At 45.1% G+C, this 21327-nt stretch overlaps 1 protein-coding gene across 3 annotated transcripts in view; it reads left to right on the top strand.

Moving 5' to 3' along the window:
• The window catches only part of FRMD1 (FERM domain containing 1), a 44263-nt gene extending 24042 nt beyond the window's left edge, over positions 1-20221 (top strand). For 2 of the 3 annotated variants that reach the window (XM_076334023.1, XM_076334024.1), the window contains exons 4-14: positions 1772-1851; positions 3959-4035; positions 5695-5881; positions 8418-8573; positions 10851-10916; positions 11126-11194; positions 11385-11559; positions 13306-13641; positions 13782-13910; positions 14644-14723; positions 16828-20221. In XM_076334023.1, coding sequence (XP_076190138.1) covers positions 1772-1851; positions 3959-4035; positions 5695-5881; positions 8418-8573; positions 10851-10916; positions 11126-11194; positions 11385-11559; positions 13306-13641; positions 13782-13910; positions 14644-14723; positions 16828-17115 — 1643 coding nt within the window. In that variant the 3' untranslated portion in view covers positions 17116-20221. The remainder of the gene's footprint in view (positions 1-1771; positions 1852-3958; positions 4036-5694; positions 5882-8417; positions 8574-10850; positions 10917-11125; positions 11195-11384; positions 11560-13305; positions 13642-13781; positions 13911-14643; positions 14724-16827) is intronic. The other variant, XM_076334025.1, reaches the window with a different exon arrangement.
• Positions 20222-21327: the final 1106 nt, after the last annotated feature.

Raw genomic sequence — 21327 nt, 5'->3', positions numbered from 1 at the left:
CCCAGCTGCCCTATCTTACAGGCATAAGTGAAGAGGCAGGTACAAGATGCAGTCTCTGATGTTAAAACCTCTTCCTCTCCTCATCAAATAGCAAAACAACTTTTATATTACCTTGTGTGCTACAGCACTTAAATCCCCACCACTAAAATTCTCAGCATTTCTGTACAGCAGTTTCAACAGTGCTGTTAAATACTGTGTTGTGTATGTATGTGACATGTCAAGCAACGTGGTAAACAGAAGTGTAATTATATTAAAATTACAGCTGCAATCAGTACAATGCAGGAAAGACCATAGAGATGGAAACAGGACTTTTTTTGGATTGTCCTCTTTATTTGTGTCCAGTGTTACTGGTATTTTACACAAGGCTTCCTGTTAGTGTGGTGTGTGGACCAATTCTGGCTAGCACCAGGTGTGGTTTCTCTCACTTGAGATGGGAGGTGAAGGGGGTGGCAACAGGGGGTTGTTTTGCTTGCTTGTTTTTTTTAAAAGCTTGCAAAGGAAGTATTTGCTGTATCTGCCCCTGTAAGGAACTGGCATGCTCTGGGAGGATGGCTGCGAGGTAGCTTACAGCCCCCTTGAATACCTGCTGTAATGCTGGCCTCTGCCAGTCATCTGCTGTACAGACACGAGTGCAGGCTCTCACTTGGTTGTAAATCTCCATTAGAAAAATTTCACCTCTGTTCTCCCCTTCCTTTTTTTTTGTTTGACATCAGAAAGCAAAAGCCAAAGCTTGGAAGTCCGGGCTGGTCTTCAGGGGCAGAAGGTTGTTTTGTGAAGGATTCTTTTCTTTTTTTTTTTCTTTTTTCCCTTTTTTCCTGCTCCTTTCATGTCGAAGGAACAAGCTCTTCAACTTGGCACTTGTGCCACCTGTCAACACTTTCCTGGGCAAGACCAAAGAGTAGAGGGACTGGTCAGGTGAACGTGCTCAGTTGGCACTGCTGCTGAAGCCTGAAACACCCGTCAGGTCTACTTGAGAAGACTCAGGGAAAAATCTTTCACTGGATGAGTTGTTTGGATTTGATAATTGGTAAGCAGTGTTACAAAACACTGGCTTTGAAAGCAGCACAAAGCTCTTTCAAGACAATGTGTTGTTCAGGCTGTCTCTTGTTCACCCTCACTTGGGTGGAGAGCAAGTCCTGGTCCTTTGAGGCAGGCCAGGTTTCCCTTCCTTTTATCCATCTTTTTGCTCTGTGAAAGAAGTTGGGTATGAGCAGGAGACACCAGACCTTCTGAGGAGGGCATTTGGGTTTGGTGGTCCTCCTTCTCACCATTTCAGAGAATCCCATTCATATGTAGAGGATGAAACCTGTCAAATACCTGACTCTGTCTACTTGCTTATGCCACATTGGACCATGGTGCTACATGATGGCAGAGTGGAAGTTTGGGTAGGGCTTGCTTGTTTAATAATAATAACAAAAAACTGCGTCCGCTAAACTGACAGTACAATTAGCTTGGTAAGATGATGTTTCCCTTCTGTAAGTGGCTTCTTGCTTATAAAGCAAGAATTCTGCATTTCTGGCTAAGGTGTTTGGGAAACTTTACATCAGCATCTCTTGAATCAAGGCGTATCCGACCTTCCTTCCATACTGTCTGGAGTAGCACGTGTACTTAAGAGACTTGATGCCCTCTCTTTTCCCTGCCCTGTCTATTCCCTGGTCAGCTTTGTTTTAAAGTGTATTGCTTGGAAACAACTTGTATAGTCATCTAAGTATTTAATGAATAAGAATTTCTAATTCTTTAACATTAAATGCTTTTTCCTCTTGTCTTTCAGATAATGAATATGTTTTTATAGACCTGGAGCAGAAGCTTAGCAAATATTTTTCAAAGGAATGGAAGAAAGAAACCACCAAGGTAAGACAGATGTTTAATTTCGGAGGCTACTGCTTTGGTATTGGACTACACAGTGAAATGAAAGCTCTTAAACTAAGGTTCATAAAGCATTTATTGAAGATGGTTTGCAGAATGCTGTTCAGTAGCAAGATGCAGTGACTTGTGCACAGCAGTACAATTAACTAAAAGCTAAAACAGCCCCTTACACAACTTTACCTGAGCAATAGTAGCCACGTGGTTGCTGCTTAGCGGCTACAGGAATGGAGAAGGTCAGTTGGTCAGTCTTCCTTTTGAGCTTAGCCGAGTCCATGAAGAGTCTGGAGACCTCATTGTTATCCTTAAGCAGAACAGCCTAAAATGACCTTTTGTGACTTGAAACTGATAGGAGGGAGAGGGCTGGAGCTGTGACTCTTCCAGAGTACGTGCAAAAGGACAGTGGAGCGAGAGGAAGGATATTTTGTTCGAGAAGAGTCTTAGTTCTTTAAGGCTAGCCAGCCCTGTCAAGGGAGGGAAAAGCTATGTGAAATAAAGACAAGCCTATGTAATTGTGTAGTGCCAGTCATTCAGACATGATAATGCCTGTTTGTGTGTGTCATTATTAGAGGAGCCGCAGTCTAGAGCAAAGTGTAGTATGCAATTACATTCAGATATCTTAATTAGTTCATTATGACTTTTTCTACCTTCCTTAAGGGTTTTCTTTTGCAGAGTAGGCACGCTTGCCATTTCTGCTGCTTAAAGAAGTTTGCAGATGACTAGTGAGGCTCAGGGATCTCTCTTATCCCATACTGCTTCTCCCAAATGAGTGAGGGTCACTTCAAAGACAGCTGCCAGTTGTGCAGAGGGCTGTCTGTCCAGCCAGTGAGGGTTTCCCCGAGGCAGGTGTTTCTGATCACCTTGAGATGGGGTATGCTTTGTGGTTGCTTTGAGGCTGGATTCTTGCAACACTTTTTAAGTCAGGGTAAGCATCAAACCCCTGGTGTGAGGTGAATCATAAAAGGCTGAATGAGTTGCCATTGGCAGTACTGAAGTCTGAGACAAGTTAAGCTATTGGACTGGGTTAGCAGACAGGGATTTAATTCCTATGAAGAGGTTTCAGGTGGAAAGCCCAGTCCAGCTGATAAAATAGGGTGACTATGAACAAGTTCAGAAATAAAATGTAAATATTTGCATGATGATCAAGAAGTTGCTGTCTGCATCATATGTGCATGGCATGCCATGCACCTTGTCCCAGTGAGATAGGTTTGACCAGCAAAGCCTTGGAACTGCCTGTGTGACCAAAGTTACCTGTATAAACATTAAAGAACCGAGTGGCAAAGTAGAAAAGATGAGAGAATGAGCTAGCAAGATAAGATGTTCCTTTTTTTCTTTCCTCCCCTTCTTTTTTTCTTTTTTTCCTCCTGTTTAAACAAGCCTGTAAGTCTGAAGGGTAGGCTGTAGTTAAAACAACAACACAACTCTTGCTGGCTTTCTTCTAACAGACATCTTCAGTGTGAAGCAGACATCAGTGTCTCCTTTTGGTCTGTGGCTGCAGGAAGGTATGAATAACTATACCTTAGCCCTGCCAAACAAAAGGCGAGGAGTCGCTATCAGGCTGGTGCACCTCAGCCTCGGGCAGTAAATGCTGAACACAGCAGAGCGTGTGTCCCTGCTGAGTGATGTGGTGGGGCGCAGAGATAGCTGGTTACTCCTAGGTGTGCCCTGGAAACGCTGCAGCCGTGCCAGCGTGGCACGCTGCCCTGCAGCCTTGCCTGGTGCTTTGAGGGAGGCTGTGTTAAACTTGCTGCGTTCAGCGCTAATGCGTCTGCGGTGCTGCCAGGTGCTGAGCTAGGTAACTCCGGGCCAGGCTGGGCATCCCCAGGCTACGCTGGGACTCTTTTATACCTGCTCATCCCCCCCATCCAAAATCTTCTGCCCTCCCTAGGTTGTTTTGCCATTCAGCCTGTCTAAATGCCTCATTGTTGTGAGCCTCCGAGACAGTCGGATCCCCCCTAAAACTTGCCAAGAGCTAAGAGTAGAAAATGAAAAGCAGTATGGGGAGTGACCTTGGGAGAAGAGGACATTACCAAACGGGGTAACGGGAATTTTGGATGCTGAACGTTATTTAACTTGTCTTCTGTCTCTGCTCTAGGGAACAGAGAAATTCAGCCCTCCTTTTGTTGCGTTCTTTAGAGTACAATACTACGTAGAAAATGGAAGAGTAATAAGGTAAGATCCCTTCTGTGGTAGTTACTGTGTTTTGAATTATTCACTGTGTTCTTAAAAGGCAAGAAAAATAATGTTTCTTTGTTAAGCTCATCTCTCTGAGCTCACAGAAATAAGCTTAAAAAATCCACTTGATTTTTTTTTTTTAAGACCTTCACGGACTTCCTCACCCAGCCATGAATGTTTTCCCTGTGAATCATACTCCTTATCCCTAGGAAAATTGTGACTGCTTTTCCATCTGTGTTTAGAGAGCAGGTTGAATGACAACAGTATCAAAATATGATTAACACACTTTTGCTTCCTTCTTTTGGTTGTATGAAAAGCATCAGATGAATATACTAAAAATAGCTATTTACACTCCAGAGCACTTGCTAATAATTTTGGTTCTGTTTTTTGTATCTGAGCAGTGCTCTCTGCAGTCTACTCCTGGAAATGGACTTTTGTAAATGGACAAAAGAAATTACTTCATAAGTTAGAGTTTTGCATTTGAGTGTAGTCCATTGACATGGAATATGGGCTGCACTCAAAACACCACCACCCTCACCCACAGTACAGAACAAAGGATGAGGTAGTTAAAAATGAACAACTGACAGAGTTAATTTACATCAACACTTCTGGCATGGCTGTGACCCTGGGGCAAGCCAAGAGCTGGGATCATTCGTGTGGATTAAAATCTTTACCAAATTTTTGGCATTTGTTCTTGTCTTGAACAAAGCTTTGGTTTTTTGTTTTTCTCTCTCAATAGTCTTTCATTTTGGATACAGGGGAGTCTTTCTTCTGGAGTCTGTCTGGCTGTTAAGTGTTTTTTATTTAGTTTTGCTTTTAGGTACCAAGGGAGACTGCATATTGTTCTCCCGCCCCCGATGTACGTATCCTTCAGCATCACAAGCAACTTTCTCTTGCACTAGTAATTTAATTGGAGAGGTTTGTGGAGCCATGCAGAGGTAGTTACATGGCCCCTTCAAACTATACACACACACTTTTACGAGCAGACTGTAGTGTCCAGCACCTCATCTATACGTACATGTCAGCAGCTTGCTTCCCATGAGCTCTTACAGCAGGGGTGTGTGGGGGTTATCAAGGCTACGCGATAGTTATGCCTTATCAGACTATCCCTGTTTAGCAGCTTGAGAAAGAAGACAAAAACAAGCCCAAGGCTCCTGTGTCTTTTGATCTACCTTGCAGGGAATTAGCTGTTGAAAAGTACCTTGAGCCTAAGGCAAGGTGAAATGAAAAAGCAGTGCCAGGTTTAGAGGGGAAAGGCGGACAGGTGTGCAAGAAACAGGACTGGGATTCAAGGGAGTTGACTCTCCTGACTGCTACAGGCTTTCCAGAGAAACAGAAGTGCTTGATGTAGTCAGTCTCCAAAACAGGTGTGACATGATTTTTCTTTCATCTACCTTCTGCCTTAACTTCTTAGATCTCATGCTCCTCAAAATAGAAGCTATCATTTCCCATGTTTGTACAACACTTAGTGGGAGAAGACCTTGATCTTGGCTTGGTGCTCCCTACATACACACAACTGTATCAGGGTGGCATTGGCACACATCAGAGATGTCAAAGTTTAATCCCTCTTCTCAGAAGGAAGATGTGTTTGAGGGGCCTTATCTGAGCCTGAACTTTCTTTTCTTCTTCAAGTAAATTTGCCTTTGTGTCTTGCAGCGATAAGGTGGCACGGCAGCTCTACTACTGCCATCTCAAAGAGCAAGTACTTATGTCTCGGTGCAACCACAAAGAAGAAATCTACTTCTTGCTGGCTGCCTACAGCTTACAGGCAGACTTGGGCAACTACAGGGAGAAGGTCCATGCTGGCAAATATTTTGAACCTCAGGCTTATTTCCCACAATGGGTAAGTTTAGGGGGGATCTTTTTGTCAAAAGATTGCGCACGCAGCAGGAGCTATGTCAAGGTGGTACCTAACTGCAGCCACGCAACCTCCCCAACTCCCACTGCAATGATCAGGCAGAGTGGCAGAGCATCACCCTGTATTTCCATCAAGAGATAGCTCCTCTCTTTCCACTGGATGTAGGTGCCCATTCCTCCTGGGCTTACTCATCAGTGAGGTGTGTACCCTTCCTTGGTGAGGGAATGTGTTGGTGTCAAATGAATAACTCCGACAATGCGGCTGTCTTTGTTTAATTCTTCTATAGCTTAAAGGGTTGTGTGTTTGCAGTGGTACATCAGCAAGATCTGCACAACCTAAGCTCTACAGAAAATCTCGGGGCCGTGAAGCCAAGTCCATTGCCCTTTGTTCCTATCTCTGTAATGCTTACCTCTGGGATGGATAGACCCAAACCCTAAGGGGTAGTACTGCTGTGCAGTGCCTCCAGTGCTTGCTTTGTCATTCATCTCTGACTCAACGGCAGTAAGAGAAGAGGGAAGGGTTTGCATGTTTGTTTATAAGCATGTGCTTATAAAGGGCTTGTGCCCTTCAAGACTTAAAAACAACTTAGAAAGCCAAGAGTTGGTTTAGTTGTCAAACGAAGGCAAATTAGCTAAGACTGTGTCAGGACTGGTTACCTGCAGAGAGTTCTCCTCTTGTGGTGAAATGTCAAGAAAACTGTTGTTAAACACTATAGTGACCATAAAAATAGAAAGGGAAGCTAGCTTTGCTACAGACACGTCACTGTAATGTCTGATGTCTGCTGGAGCAGGATGTTCCCTGGGACCTGGACAGACCCTCCTCTGCAACCTGACTTAGTTCTGAAGCCCCCTTCTCCGCTGTGACGGTGGATTTTAGCCCAGCTCGTGCCTTGGGATAGCTGTCGAAAAGCCCAGATGCCTCTGGTAGTTGGCTGCTTGTCCCCAGGCGAGTCTCCCCTGAAAGGTGGCACTGTCTTCTGCTTTGGGGGGAAGGTTCAGAGCAGTGACAGGGGTTGCGTCGGGGAGGCAAGGCTGCTCGAGTCTCCTTTACGCACAAGTCCCAGCCTGCCTGCCTTGCTGTGCAGAAGTGTGTCTTTCTCCCAGACAACAGGCCTGCATCCCGTGCTGTTCCTTGCTACGGGGCACCTGGCAGGAAGGTAGCTAACAAAGGACTGGAAAAGGTGGGTCTCATGCGTGCTGTTTCTGGGGCAGTTAAAAGTCTTATCACAGACTATTGCTCATGTAGCAAACATTGCAAAGGCCAAGGCAAAGCCTGGCTCACCTGTGCTGAGCCACAACCCCAAGCAAGTATGTGGGTGATTTATTACATCATTATAAAGAGCAAAATCTGGCAGGCATGGGGACGCTTCTCTCCCTGCCCCCAGGCTCCCATGGGGAGATACTGAGCGATCTCCTCCTTCAACATGATCTCTTCCTCCAACATGTGCTTGAGATCATTTGGCTGAGGGCTGCCCCAAGCCTCCTGCTGGTGAGGAGAGACAGTGCTGCCCTGGGGTGATCAACCCAGCTTTGAACTGTGGAGCTGGTGTGTCTCCTTCTGCTGATGTTGCGCAGCTGATGGCACTGATGTTGTCCTCCACTGAGCCCAGCCTTCCTCGTGGGAGGGCAACTAATCTGGCAAGGCATGCAGAGGAGGGCAGAGGTGTTACTGAACAGAGTAAACAAGGGGCTTAATATAAAATGGAAGTGGGAACTGGGTGGTGATGGGGTCTGGTTGTTTTGAGCCAGGGCAGGTTGTTCCTGGCAGGATGTTCTTGGGTACCTGGTAGGATCTAGTTTTAAATGGCCCCAACAGCGGGGGATTTTGTGAAGTGAATTCAGCCAACACCCCTCTTATGTGTCACTGCTGCTTGCAGCCTGGAAGGGGCCAGTCTGGCACGGGAGGTGGCCAGGCTGTCCTGTAGCCTTGTAAGGAGAGGGGATGTGGGCAGGCATGGGAACTGGGCACTTGCAGGACAGGAGCAAAAGGCTCAGTGTGGGTTTTTCTACTGCTTAGCAAAGCCACGTGCCTGCCAACCACTCCTGACAGATAAAAAATACCTTGAGATAGTGTTATCCACCGCTTTGAGGATGGAAATGCTAAATAAGCCTAATGTGTAGTTCCTGGTCTTAAAAGGACCACCTAGCATTTCTGCAGTGTTTGGAGATGTTGCTCTTGTGTTGGCATGCAGAGCAGTATTTGTTATCTGCCCATAAGCGTTTATGGATGCCAGGAGTTAGGAAAACTAATTCCAGTACTTAAAAATGAAAAGAGCTGACACGACCTCTGTAGTCTTGGTCTGTTATGATTTTGTCATCTAGGATCTGTTTGGAGACATTGGTATCATCTGGGCTGCTTTAAATGCTTATCTTCCAGAGAGGTAGAGGTGAACATGGACTAACATCTTGAGGGACTGTATGAACCTCCTCCACCTGCAGTCTCTGCTTTGCTGTTGATCACAGCTGCCTCCCATGGGGATTGCTGAAGAGTTGCTGACTTGTTTGTTTTCCTTGTGGTTTAGATAATTGCAAAGAGGGGGAGCGACTACATATTGAAACATGCCCCAGAGATGCACCGAGAACAGCAAGGGCTGAGCGCTAAGGAAGCGGTGCTGAAGTTCATTAAGGAGTCCTGCCTGCTGGAAGATGTGCCCGTCCACTTCTACAGGCTGCAGAAGGTTAAACAAAGAGCTTCTTATTTTTAACTTCTCTCCCATTGTTAATTGGGTGCACCGTTGCATTTTTTCCTTTCTGTTTTTGAGGGATGGTTGCCTCTGATTCAGAGAGGCCAAACAAGTCTAAAATGTTCAGCCAATGAGTCCTGTCCCCACAAACAAATCTGTTGCCAATATACAGGTATAGCTGGAATCTAGTTTTGTTCCTCAGGCAATAAACTGGCCACAGGAATGGCAAAACTTAATTTTTGTCCCTGCCTGTCAGTAGACTCGCACCAGGAAAATCGCTGAGAAGCCTTTTTTTTTGTTGCAGTCCATTGAAATGATGACAACAGGTTGGCCAGCTTTCACACAAATCATGTAATAACTGAAGGTGACATTGAGTCATCCTGACTTTCTTGCACTGCTCCTTCTCCAACCCTGTCAGAGGTGTTTTTTCAGCTGTATGTCGGTTTTTGGATTCCTGGATTGTTGCTTGTCCTTGAGTCTTGGACTCCTTACCCAAGCCTGCTTAAACAGAATGCGCTTCACTTTCACATGCTAAGAGAGTTTAGGTCTAGAAATAGGACTAAAGAGAAGCTTTCTGTTCCACTTAGGTGAGTGAAACCTGCTCGTGCAACTAGGAATGGCTTGGACCTTTTTCCCAAATGGAGATACTCAACTTTGTCAGACTCAGTTAAACTTCCTGACTGTTTGTGCTCAGTAGGAATTATGCATGGGAGTTATCTGTGTCCTTTGACCAGACCAAGCAGCTCTAGTTACTGGAGAAACACGCATTTTCTGGAGGAAATAAGTTCCAGTTTGGTCTGTAGTCCAGGCTTAGTTTCAGTTCCTCGCAAACCATAGATGCTCCCCCTACCTCTCCTCTGTCCTCTCTGTTTTGATTCTAATGCTGTTAATGATGCAGTCATAAGAGGGCTGGTTACACTTGAACGCCGTAAGAAATCCAGCTGGCAGGGCATGGTACAATTTATATCTGAAAGCACCAGGGCTGTGAAATTGGTTGCTCTTAATATCCAAAGTCCTGTCTGACTTGAACTTGTATTTTATGCGTTGGTAACTACTTCATGTGTTGTTTGATCCACTCTTCCTGCCGTGTGACACAGTTATCTTGTGATGAGATATCCTTCTCCTAGGTGACACCTGAGTCATAAAGCTCCCGATTGAGTGCACAGGGGTGCCAGGTGAAGGTGTTGGTGTGCTGGCTGCCCTGAGATTTCAAAAGCAGTCACTTTTGTCTTACACCCTCCTCATGGCTGCTACTGAGGTTGGGAACTCCAAAAGAAAACACAGCACTGAGCCCTGTATCTCTCCTCCAGACCGATACTGATTTGCAAAGCTCTTTGTCCTTAGGAGGCAGAAAGCATTTCTTAGTGACTTCAAACTGGAGACATGGATGGTACCAGGGGCAAAGGGTGAGGTAATGTGATGGTATAAGGCTTGCATCTTGACAAGCCAGATGAGGAGAGAGAGTTTTGATGTAAAGTTTGAGCTTGGTGAGCCCATAAATTTTTACCCAAAAATCTTCTTCCTCCTGCTCCTCCTAGCAAGAAAAGTATGTGTTCCCCTCCCTAACTTTACCATGCCAGGAAAAACTGAAAGAACTAGTTTATGATATTTTTTTGGTCTTCAAGCAAAGGAATCTCATTAGAGACGGAGTATGTTGTATCAAGATACAGCATGAGGAAAAACAAGGCAGTATTCCAACCCAGCCGCAAACATTTAAAACCACCTGCTCCCAACACCTGAGATCAAAAGGTTAGAAGGAAAGTCCCTGTAACTGTGGGCATTGATTAGCTCCCTCCTGGCCAAGGGACACCTAAGGTCCAGCAAGTCCCTGGATGAGAACAGCAGTGCCGTGGCAAGGAGAAGGGGACAGGCGTGCTTTCTGTTTCAGGCTCTCTGTCACCTGGAGAGTGAGGGTGGTCCGTGTTCATGGGGACAGCAGACACACATGTGGCAGTGTCAGAGGTTACAGGGTACCTCTGAGAGCAGTAATTGTCCATATCCTCAAATCACTAAAGCTACAGGATTCCCTGTCCAGGGCAGCTAGGGCGTTTGCTGGTGAAATGCTTGAGACGCCCAGCATGAGGGGATTTTAGGTGTAGATATTTCAGGGGTCAACAAGGCAAGGTGCACTTTACAAACACAATAAAAACCAAATGAGCTGATGGCATCTGCCTGATGAGCAGTCCTGCTACCTCTTCTGCAGTAGGTGCCAGAACAAGAGCGTGGTCTTTGTAGATTAACCTTTGACTCCGGGCTCTTCTGTTCTTTTAGGATAAGAAGGAGGATCGCCCGACGGTTATCCTGGGCCTGACCCTGAGAGGAATGCACATCTATCAGGTAACAGACTGCCGTGAAAGCCTTCTGGTGTAGCATTAACTGTGCCCAGCTCCCCCGTACGCCCCCCCCACCGCAGCTCCTCTGCCTCCTCTGCGAGCGCCAGGCTCCGCATATCTCAAATTCTTGGTTGTTTGCAAATTCTTTGCACATTGCTGACTCCACCCTGTACCTGCCAGTCCCTGTGTCACTCTAAGTTTGATGTGTTGCAGGAGGTGAATCACGTTCGCCAGCTCCTGTACGACTTTCCCTGGTCACACATCGGGAAACTGGCATTTCTGGTGAGTATGACAGAGCGGAGGCCATCTGGCAGCGGGCTGTCAACCTTGGACCTGGCAAAGCTGTCGGCCTGCCCACACTGCCATGGCAAGTCCTGTCACTCGTACGCACAAGACCGCAGCTATCTCTGGTAGCTGTGTGGCTGAAAACATGCTCTTGCTCATTTCTCTGGCATCTCTCCTCTTTATGTAGGGGAAAAAATTTGAGATCCAGCCAGATGGTTTGCCCTCTGCACGGAAACTGGTTTACTACACGGGTTGCCCATTCAGGTCACAGCACTTGCTGCAGCTCCTCAGCAACAGCCACCGGCTCTTTCTGAATATCCAGCCAGTGTTGAAGCAAATCCGAAAACTGGAGGAGGCTGAAGGTACGTGACAGAAGAGCAGGTGACTTTGGTAAGGGGAAGAGTACAGCATGTTAGGCTCTGCTGTTGCTTCATGGTGGCTGCTCTTTATCTAATTAATGGTGTTTCTGCCTTATCAGGAAGCCGGTGAGAGAAATAGAGGTGTTAGATATGTTTCCAGTCCATTACTGGGAAGTGTTTATGGCTCCCACATTGCTAGACCATGATCAGAAAGTGTGTGTGTAAGAGCAGTAGAGGGGGAATATCTCCCTCTAAGTAAGAGGAGATCCTCGCTCTCTGTGCTCCCAGTTTGTGCACATTTGACACATGCTTCTGAGTGGAAGTAATTTTGAATAAAAAGCTTTCCATTGGGATAAAATCTTGTGTTCAAGCAGCAGTACAAGTTGTGAGCCTGCGTCTTAATTTTTTAGTGCCCTTTACTAACCACTGCACACAACTTAGTCTATAGTGTCCGACAGTTAAGAGCTAGGAGTTGCAGGTGCCAGAAACAGCCTGAGACCAGATCAGGACCCCCAGAATTTGTCTTTTCTGATGGGGTCCCCTCTCCATAGGAACAGTGGTTTGAACTCTGACAGTCCCTGGTATCATTCCAGGCAAACTTCGGTCATTTCATCACCTCTCAGCTTGCCCCCTTCCATTTTCTAGCTCTGCAAGCTGGGTTTCCTACAACTTCTCAGCCTACCTCTCCCTGGTGACTGTTTTTAATGCATTGCATAGGTCTTCTTTCAAAGGATTGTGTCCCCTTCCCTCTAGCCTTCTCCTGAATGCTTTTTTTCCCCTACTTTCCTGACTGCTGTTCCCTGCATTCTCCATTCACACTTTCTCTGTCTTCTGTGGGCTTTGTAAGCCTTGTATCGTTACCTTCAAGGTCAGTAGAAGTGAGCCAGCAGTAGTTGGTTCTCTTGTCTGAGGACGTAGGCTGACTCCTTCCAGGGAGAAGTCAGGAAGAAACTTGTTTCTGGTTACTGCCCATCTCAACTCTAAGGAGCTTACATCCATCTCTGAAGTGGTGATCACTGGTTGTGTGGAATCGGTGTACAGGGCAAGGCAGCCCTTGGTCTCATGTAGCTTGGCTATTTCTGTCTTTCCCTTCAGTGGGGTTATAGAAGTGGCCTTGAGCTGTGCAGGCGCAACCAGTGGCACATGCCAGTCACCTGTAGAAAGGCTCACTAATCAAGAGCATGTGAGCAAAAGGCCCTAGGTTGTTTTGTGTCTACTAGTCTTGTGGATTTCTTGACCACCCTCAGCACGCCTCTCTTTAGGTAACAGATACAAGCCATGGGAGAAAAAATTAATAAATCATTAATAAATGCCAGCCATGGGGATGCTGTTCTTAGCTGTCTCCACATGTTGGTGACGGTTTCAAGAAACAATGTACTCTGTTTTTAAAGACTGAGCACTTAGGTTAGTTAAGTAATTCCCTTTTTGGGTTTGGGTTTTTTTGACCTTTCCTTCATTCTGGAAGCTACTATTTGCTGTATCATAACTGCCTCTACCTGCCTGTTCTAATTCAGGAGATGCTGGGTTTACTGCAAGTATGACTGACTAATTAATTTACAACCAGCTGGGCATCCCAGTATCTGCTGAGCAAACAAATTACAAAACTGTCCCTGTATTTGTTCAGTAGCTGCAGCAGTTGTTTCTTAATTGTCGGGTTGTGCCAGTCCCAGAACTTACTGATTATTTTTGCTACCCTTCCTTCGGTCTTGCTTAAAGTTCCCACTGGTTTCTCTCATCTTTCTTCCTCAGAGAAGAAGCGCTACCGGGAGTCCTATATCAGTGACACGCTAGACATGGACCTGGACCCATGTGATAAGAACTCGCGTGGCAGTGGGAGCAGCGGGGGCAGCCGGAGGGATAACCGTCTCTCACGCCAGTCCACAGGGAGCCACGGCAGCTCTCACACATCGGGCATCGAGGCTGACTCCAGGCACCGGGTGTCAGTGGAAATGTCAGTGGATGAGCCCTTCAGCATTGACCGGGTGCACAGGAAAGAGAAATCCTGCAGCTCAACCGTCAGCTACGGTAGCTCTGGCATTGACAGTGTCAGCAAAGGGCGGGCTGAAGATGACTCTCAGGACGATGGTAAAGAATTTGGAGATGCAGAGCAATTTCTAAGCCCGCTCTTGCTTTCTCCTGCAGGAGAATGGGGAGTAAGACAATGTGAAGCGGCTTGCAGCGGAAGTGTAATGCTAACCCTTCTCCTGCCGCTTTTTTCCTCCTAGAGCTTGAGCTGGCAGTAGATGAGCCAGAGGAGGTGCCTGTAGATGAGCCTTTAGAGGGAGACCAGTTAGAGGAGGCCACTGTGGGAGAATCTGTTGAATCTCTTCCTCTAGATGCTGCTAGCTGCCAAGGTGAGATGGCTTTCTGCTACTGCTCAGTGCTTTTCTTTAGGCTTTACCAACAGGAAGATATGTTTGGCAAGCCAGGTATAATCTGAGGGATCTAAGAAAGCTGTATCTTCTTCCAAACAACTATCAGTGCTACTTACTGCCCTAGTGCAACAGGATTTGAAGTTAGCTCATCTAGAGGTTAAAGGCCAGCACCCTATATTGTACAGTGCTGCTCTCCTCTGTGCTCCTCAAGGTCTCCCTTCTCCAAATTTGCCAAGTTTATACTCAGTTAATGACAAAAAGATAACTGAGGTAAACCTTTTGTAGTGAAAGAATTTGCTTTAAAATCTTGTATACCACAAAACAGCCAAGGGGTTCAACCACAGATTAATGGGCTAGTCACAGGAATTAACAGGTAAAGTTTTGTGGCTTGTGATACAGGGAATGCTAGACAATGGGGTCACACAGGAGCTGTCTGGCCTTAAGACATACAGGCTTTATAGCAAACCAAGACGGGTGAATATGGGACAAGCTGGTGAGAAGCTGTTTTCTTGAGTTTTTAAACATTGATCCTTAAGGGCAAAAAGAGTATTTGTGAGCAAAACTCCCAGAGCATTGAGTGTGCTTACTGATGTATATGTATATTTATAGGATAGCACTGCTTGAATGTAGTTTGTGAGAACAACTTCCCTTTTCCCCAGCCCACAAAACCTCAAACCTGCAACACTTTTCACTTCCTTCTTCTCCTTTGCAGCTATAAATCGGGAATCGCTGTCTGTGGTGCAAGTCACGCTAATAAAAATGAGAGGTCAAAGTGTGGAATCCCTTCAGCAGGTAAGGCGGGGCGCTCGGCAGCAAGGTCTGTGTGTGGGCACTGAACCAAGGTCTAGTGTAATGGAGACAGCTGTAAATCAGGTGAACTTGATTGGTCTGGATTTGTCTGATTTTAAATGGTGTAACCAAAACCAGCTGTTGGCCAGCTACTGCTATCAGGGATAGGATGAGAGCAGTGTTTGGGTCCAGAATAGTATAGAGAGGTTTGGAGCAATCTACATGGAAATCTTGCAAGCCAGCTATCATCTGCCTTAGGCTTCCAGACGGGAAATGGAAAACAAACCACTTGCAAATTTTCAGTGCAATATAGAGCCAAGACCATCCATGCAGTTTGGATGTGGGTTGCAAACTTGATCATCTTTCTGCTCCTGAAGCCAGAAGGAGCTCACATCAGAGCAAAACCAGATGCTCAGGCTCTAATTACTATCATTTGTGTGATTATACTATGTGTGTGCTGAAGTCTTTGTTGTCAATGTTTTCTTTTCATCAAACTCTTGAGAAAAGGCAACTATATATGGTAAAATATGTCATATCATAAGTTGTGCTTGGAAAAAGCTTATAAAAATGTCTTTTTAAGGCTAAACAATATTTCTTTTCAAAGTATAGCTGTACCCACTGGGGTAGAAATGTTGTGGGTTTTTTTTTTTAAAAAAAACAAAACAAGCCTCCACCATTTCTTCTCTCTCCAAATCCAAATTAGCCTTATCTGCTGAAAGAATTTTAAAAATCTGTTCATTGTTTTGCCCTTTACTCCCTGAACTTTTCTGAACAAGGACTTCAAGCCCTTCTTAGGACTTTTTTTCTCTCTTCATGCTTCTTCCTGGACCCAGTCAAAAGTGATAAGAAATTTTCACTTATCAGCAAAATAGTCTGTAAAGTGCTATAGGAGATTTAAATAAAATCTTGGTTGTTTTTTCCAAAGCTGAAGACAGTGCAGTACAAATCATAATGAACTTATTCCTATATTTGAGTGGAATGACTTAAGAGGGCAGGGCCAGGGAGTGGGCATCTTGCTTAAAGTAATGTTTTTACATTAATGCTTTTACCAACACATGCTTATGCTATTAATTGATCAGGAGGCATCTGTTTCATAAGAATGTTTCTGATCAACACAGGACTATTTAAGCAATAGCAAAGACCTAGCTGCCACTTCTATGCATCAAATATTTGGTGCATCTTTAAAAAAAACAAAACCAAAACACCTTCCTTCCAAGGCCATGTAACTAAATGCTGCAGGACTGGTTTTCCTTAGTGTTGACTGGATCGTATAGTGTGTGCCTGTTCCTGGGAGTGCTGCTGAGCCAGCGCAGGGTTTCCCCAGGGTAGCTGTTTAATTCCCATCCTGTGGAGGTGAGAGAAGTGATGCTGGGAGGAAGTTTTCTGTGTTGCCAACAGAAGTGTCTTGGTTTAAAAGTGATATTCCTGAAATCAGCCTTAATATTAGCATTTAAAAGCTGATTATGAAGAGACAGAGTAAGAAAAAACAGGTGGGAAAGTCTCGGACAGTCAGTAATTCCTCCGCAGAGGCCAAGTCACTACAGCTTGCGTAGCAAGATGCTGCCTCTGGGAATTACTGCTGGTTTGTTGCTTCTGTTTTCTTCATTGCTGAACAATGTTATGTAGATGAAACTGTATGTTGCACTTAGTGAATTTTGGACGCTGTAACCTGTTAGTTTGCATGGTTGCCTTCTGAACCTTCCTTTCAGCTCATTAGGCTTTCACTAACTCAGTGTGTTCAAGCAGTTGGGGTAATTTTTTGCTAGGTGCACTTTGTCTATTTGAGGATGACTGCATGGATCTGCCAAGAAGTGTCAGGTCATTCAGGTGCCAATACCTGTCAAGTGTTTCATCCGTTGTACTGGACACTGAGGACACAGTGCAGAGAGATCAGGATCTGGCTCAACGTGGCAGGGCAGCTTAGTGTAATTGTAATTTCTTAATGGTTCACAGCTTGTTCATTAAGTCAACGTCCTTCAGAAGGCTGGTGGGGCTGGTTTGAAGGAGTGGAACAGTTTTGGAAAACTTGTAGCATGCGTAGCCAGCATCCTTAGGCTGTGTCTGAGCTCATTGGTTTTTATTCGCATGTGTCTTATTGAACTGGCAGGTCAGATCACCCAAAAGCAGGAGCTGCACAGACCAGCACAGCCAGAGTTTGGATGACATCCGCCTTTACAAGCACCGGCACCCACCACTAAGTGCCACGCTGTCTTCGGACACATCCCACAGCTACACGTTTGGCTGCAGCCTGGAGGATAAGCTGTCTATCTATGGCTGCGTTTATTCCACAGCAGACTGCAAAACCAAGTCTGCCCTTTATGGGAAGCGATCCATGAACTGCCTCTCCTTGGATCTTCTGGGAGAGGACCAGCTCCCAGAGGAGTTTGTGGTGTAATGAGATTGGAGCTCTTCCATACCAGGAAACAGCTCATCATGGAAATATATACCTCATTAACACATGTGATGTCACTTTGGTTCTTGCAGGAGATTGTGAGTGGCTTTGTTATTCAGCTCCATAATCAGTAAGTGGCATCACTTCGGCAGACCTGACTACAGGGCAAATCAACTGGAGTGTGGCACTTAACGTTGGCATTTGAAGTGTCTGTCTGAGCAGAAAATGGAAGTGGCCTGCGCCATTAGCAGTGACACGACCAACATAAAAACCAAAAACAGTGGACCAAAACTGATGCTGAGCTAGTAAAGCAAACACTGTGTCTAAATGGATTTATCAGAAAGAAATGTAAAGTCTATGTCAGTTTATCTTCTTGCCTTTCTCTTGTGGTCCATTTATGTTAATGCTAGTGTACAAATAGTTTGGTTGTCCTCAGTTTGTGCTGCTGCAACACTGCCAACAGCTGTCAGATCAGGATATGGTCTGAGCACATTTGGAAGTCTGTATGGAAGCGTCTAGCCTGTTCCTGTTGTAATGAACACAAGTTGCCTATTTGCTTTACTGGGAGCAAGACCTGCTCTGCCAGGAGTTTGTTTCTCTTTTTTTTGTTGTTGTTGTTTTGTTTTGTTGGAAGCATCCAGCCAAATACAGTGTGTGTTCTTCTTTTTTCTTTTTTTTTTTTTAATGCAACAAATGGAACTGTCTCTCAGCTGTCTACTACTGCCATGATGCAGATTGGTAAATAAATGGTTATATCCTTGGGGACATGGGGGAGGGGATAAAACAAATGACTCAGCTGCTTCTGAGAGTACAGAAAACAAGTTAAGAGCATTAATTGAGTGGCTCTTGAAGCAGGAGTATGACTGGAGAATTTGTCCAGACATGACCACCCCTTACTTTGAATCATACTTTTATGTTGCTGTTTTCTTTGTTTTTAATAAATCTGTTCCTTAGAAATTTTTCCCCTGATTAGGAGGCAAGTATGGACTGGAGAAAGTCGCTTTGGAAGGACAGAGTGACTATGTCCAACTTAGTCATGGATAGGTCATGCAAATGTGAGTGTGTAATGCTGCAGGGCTGGTGATGGTGGAAGTGTGGGGTGTTTGTGTGCCAAACCAAGGGTACTTGTTTGGTGATTTTGAGTGGTGGAGCTGGCCGTGCTGGCTTTCACTAGGAAAATAATGATAATTATGCTGTTTGATTCAAGCATTTGGTGTGGAAAACATCCTGCTACCTTGTTACATCCAAATAAATGTATGTTTGTTTGATTTCCTTCCCTATCTTCCCCCAGTATCTCCTCCCCATATCGATTCCCAGCATTTGGGACGCTTGTACTTACAGGCATGTGTAACCTGTGCCCAGCTTTTGACAACCTTGCAGGTGGAAGCTAATAATTTTTTGGCAAAAAATCAGAAGCAGACTGATGCTATTCTGCTGGTTGAGGAAGTGTGTGTTGGGCAGCATTGATCACTCAAAAGCTGAAGATAACCAAATTCAGGAAAGGAAGGAAGCCAGACCATGACAAGGAGGGCTTGAGCTGCTGCTTTGACAGTGGGCTTGCAGGCTTAGCAGTTGTCTGGTAAATTGCATTCCCATGAACTGTTAAAACAGCAAATCCGTGAAGTCTGCCATCTCACCCGTGAAGTCTGCCATCTCACTATTTCTATGCAAGTGAGTGGGGTGTAGAGAGAGCATCCAGGTGCATCTGCATTTACTGAAGTGGCATCAGTGGCTGTACATCCCCTGAGATGAATCAAGCACCAAACCCTAGCTGTGTGTTTGAGGAATGAATGATGAGCACAAGCTCACTGTAGCCATGACTTAATTGACTGTGCCCACTTTGATCACACTGTTCTTTCTTTTTGTAATGAACAATTAGGAGCTGTGTGTTCACCGTAGCCTTTTTTTCCCTTCTTCCAAGCAAAGCCAAAATGCCTTTACAGAGTGCTTGGGGTATGTTTACTGCATCCAAAAGAAACTCTCCTAAATGGATCTAAATGGGTAAAGGACATCTGGCTGCTCGTGAACAGTCCAGTCAAGCCTCCCGTTGTCAGTCACTCCCTGTTACCTGGGGCCTGTTTGGCCGTAAGCCGTGGGAGACGGGTACAGCCAGGATCCAGGAGGCCAGTGGCCATGCTGCAGGGAGCAGCCTTGTTCTTGCAGCCGCTGTGGAGCTGGAGGGACGGCTCTTACTGCGGTGGTGCCCATCTGTCCGTGGAAAAGGCTGGGGGGGGGTCTGGAGTGACAGCCCTGCTAAACTGTTGCTCTCCCACGTGTGCAGACATACAGTTAGTCGTGGTTCTGGCAATGGTTGTTAACAGGAAAGAAGCTCAAAATCCAGTGGGTATAGTTGTTTGGAAAGGTGTCATAAAACACACATGCATACCACGTGCTCACATCTGTGCATGCTTGTCTCAAAGACAATCACATTCATACCTGCTTCAGCCTAACCACCTTACTAAAGTGTTTATTGCCACCAAGCAGCTTGGTATTTTCTTTTTGCAGTTACCAAGCATTCAATGGAATCAGTGAAATGCTGTAATCCTGCTGCCGCTGGCTTAAAAAATACACCGATGCCTGAAAAACTGTAATTGGCTCTTGCATGAACATCCATATGTACATGGGGGTTTCTTGTATTTATTCATGGCTGGCGGGGAAGGCAAATTCTCCAGGTCTGACAGTCTTCTCTGTGGTCTACGTAGCTCCCTCCAGTACTCTAAGTTACATATGCATATGAAGGGGAGACTGGACACTTTTGTATGTAGACTGAGAATGAATTAATATCTTAACAAGCACTGTGAATATCTATTATGCAAGTTATTGTATTCATATGAAAAAACTGTTCCTGTTAGTAATAGACTTATTTTTTGTTTGTCTTCAGACTTAGAAGGTCTCTTGTTATTTTTGGTTTTGATTAGTTTGGTAGAGGGTAACGTGTAAGCATTTACCAGCTGATGTTAGAAACTAGCTGCCAATATTTGTACATATTTGTAAAATACTCGTGGTATAATCACCCTATTTTAATGGTAAAAGTTTCTCCTTTCCATGAAAGGAATTTCTTGTTTAAAATAAAATATAAATAATTATATGTACACCTGCAATAAAGTACAGATAGAAAAAAGTAATTGTGTATCTTTATAATTTTTTTTTTTCCTCCAAGAGGTGCATTTCAGTGACGTCTTCCATTTGAGATAGGTTGTAGAAATGAATTTGCTGCCAGACTGTAACCCATGTGAGCTCGGCTTGTCATGGCAAACTGCAGCCTTTTCCTCCCTGCCACTCTCGGTAGCACATTGCCAAAGGGGCCTCTGTCAGGCATTGAGGACCCAGTCGAGCAGGTTGGAGTCAGCGGGAACACTAATGGGAGCTGAATCTAACTGAAGAGACAAGTTAAGCTGCTCGTGGTGGTTGGTCAAGAAAACTGAGCGTGCGAATTCCCAAGGGTGTAGAGAGATCCTGTCAACATCCTCCCAGGGGCTGCATCTGAGGACAGGCACACCAGCCCATGTCATGCAAAGTGCTGCTGAAGAGTGCTCTGCTCTGCTGTAAGTCACCTAACCTGCTGGCCTGGTGTCTGGCATGGGTAAAGGAAAGTTCTGCTTTTCTTGGGACATAAATCCATGAAGGAGTGCCATAGTACAACTGTTCACATCTCTTTTCAAAGAAGCTTGCTGACTAGGGTTCCCTCATAAATTTTTTTTTTCCTTTTCTCTGGATATGTTACAGACCACTAAAGCTAGCATTCAAAAAAAAAAAAAATGTTTTTATGTACTTTGATACTGTAGCGTTGCCCCTCTTCTTATGACTTCCCATCTTGTACTTCATATTTCTGTCCAGTACCTCCTGTGTTTCCTGTATTTAAATTTTCAAGGACTTCAGAGACTCATCCAGCTTTGGTTTGGGGATGCTGGAAGGAGGTAGTTTGGTTACAGATGGAGCTTTCTGTGGTGGTAAAATTAAATAATAGGCAAATATTAAGTCATCTAACTGAAGGGCTTTGTTACTTCTCTGTTTCTTTGCTTGGCAAGTAATAACGCCTTGCCTGCTAGGGTGGACTGCTGCTGACCAGAATATATAGGATGACTCTGTCTCTGAAGATTGGGCTTTTCCTGGCACCAGCAAATCCTGTGTTGGTTCATTAAAGTGATACAGTGTGGGATGGGGGAAATGTTACTGCACCCAATCTGTGTTGAGGCATGCCAAGTGTGGGAGCTG

The sequence above is a fragment of the Aptenodytes patagonicus genome, chromosome 3 (genome assembly GCF_965638725.1).
Source record: "Aptenodytes patagonicus chromosome 3, bAptPat1.pri.cur, whole genome shotgun sequence".
Taxonomy (NCBI): Eukaryota; Metazoa; Chordata; class Aves; order Sphenisciformes; family Spheniscidae; genus Aptenodytes; species Aptenodytes patagonicus.
This window is presented reverse-complemented; position numbering and strand designations above follow the sequence as displayed.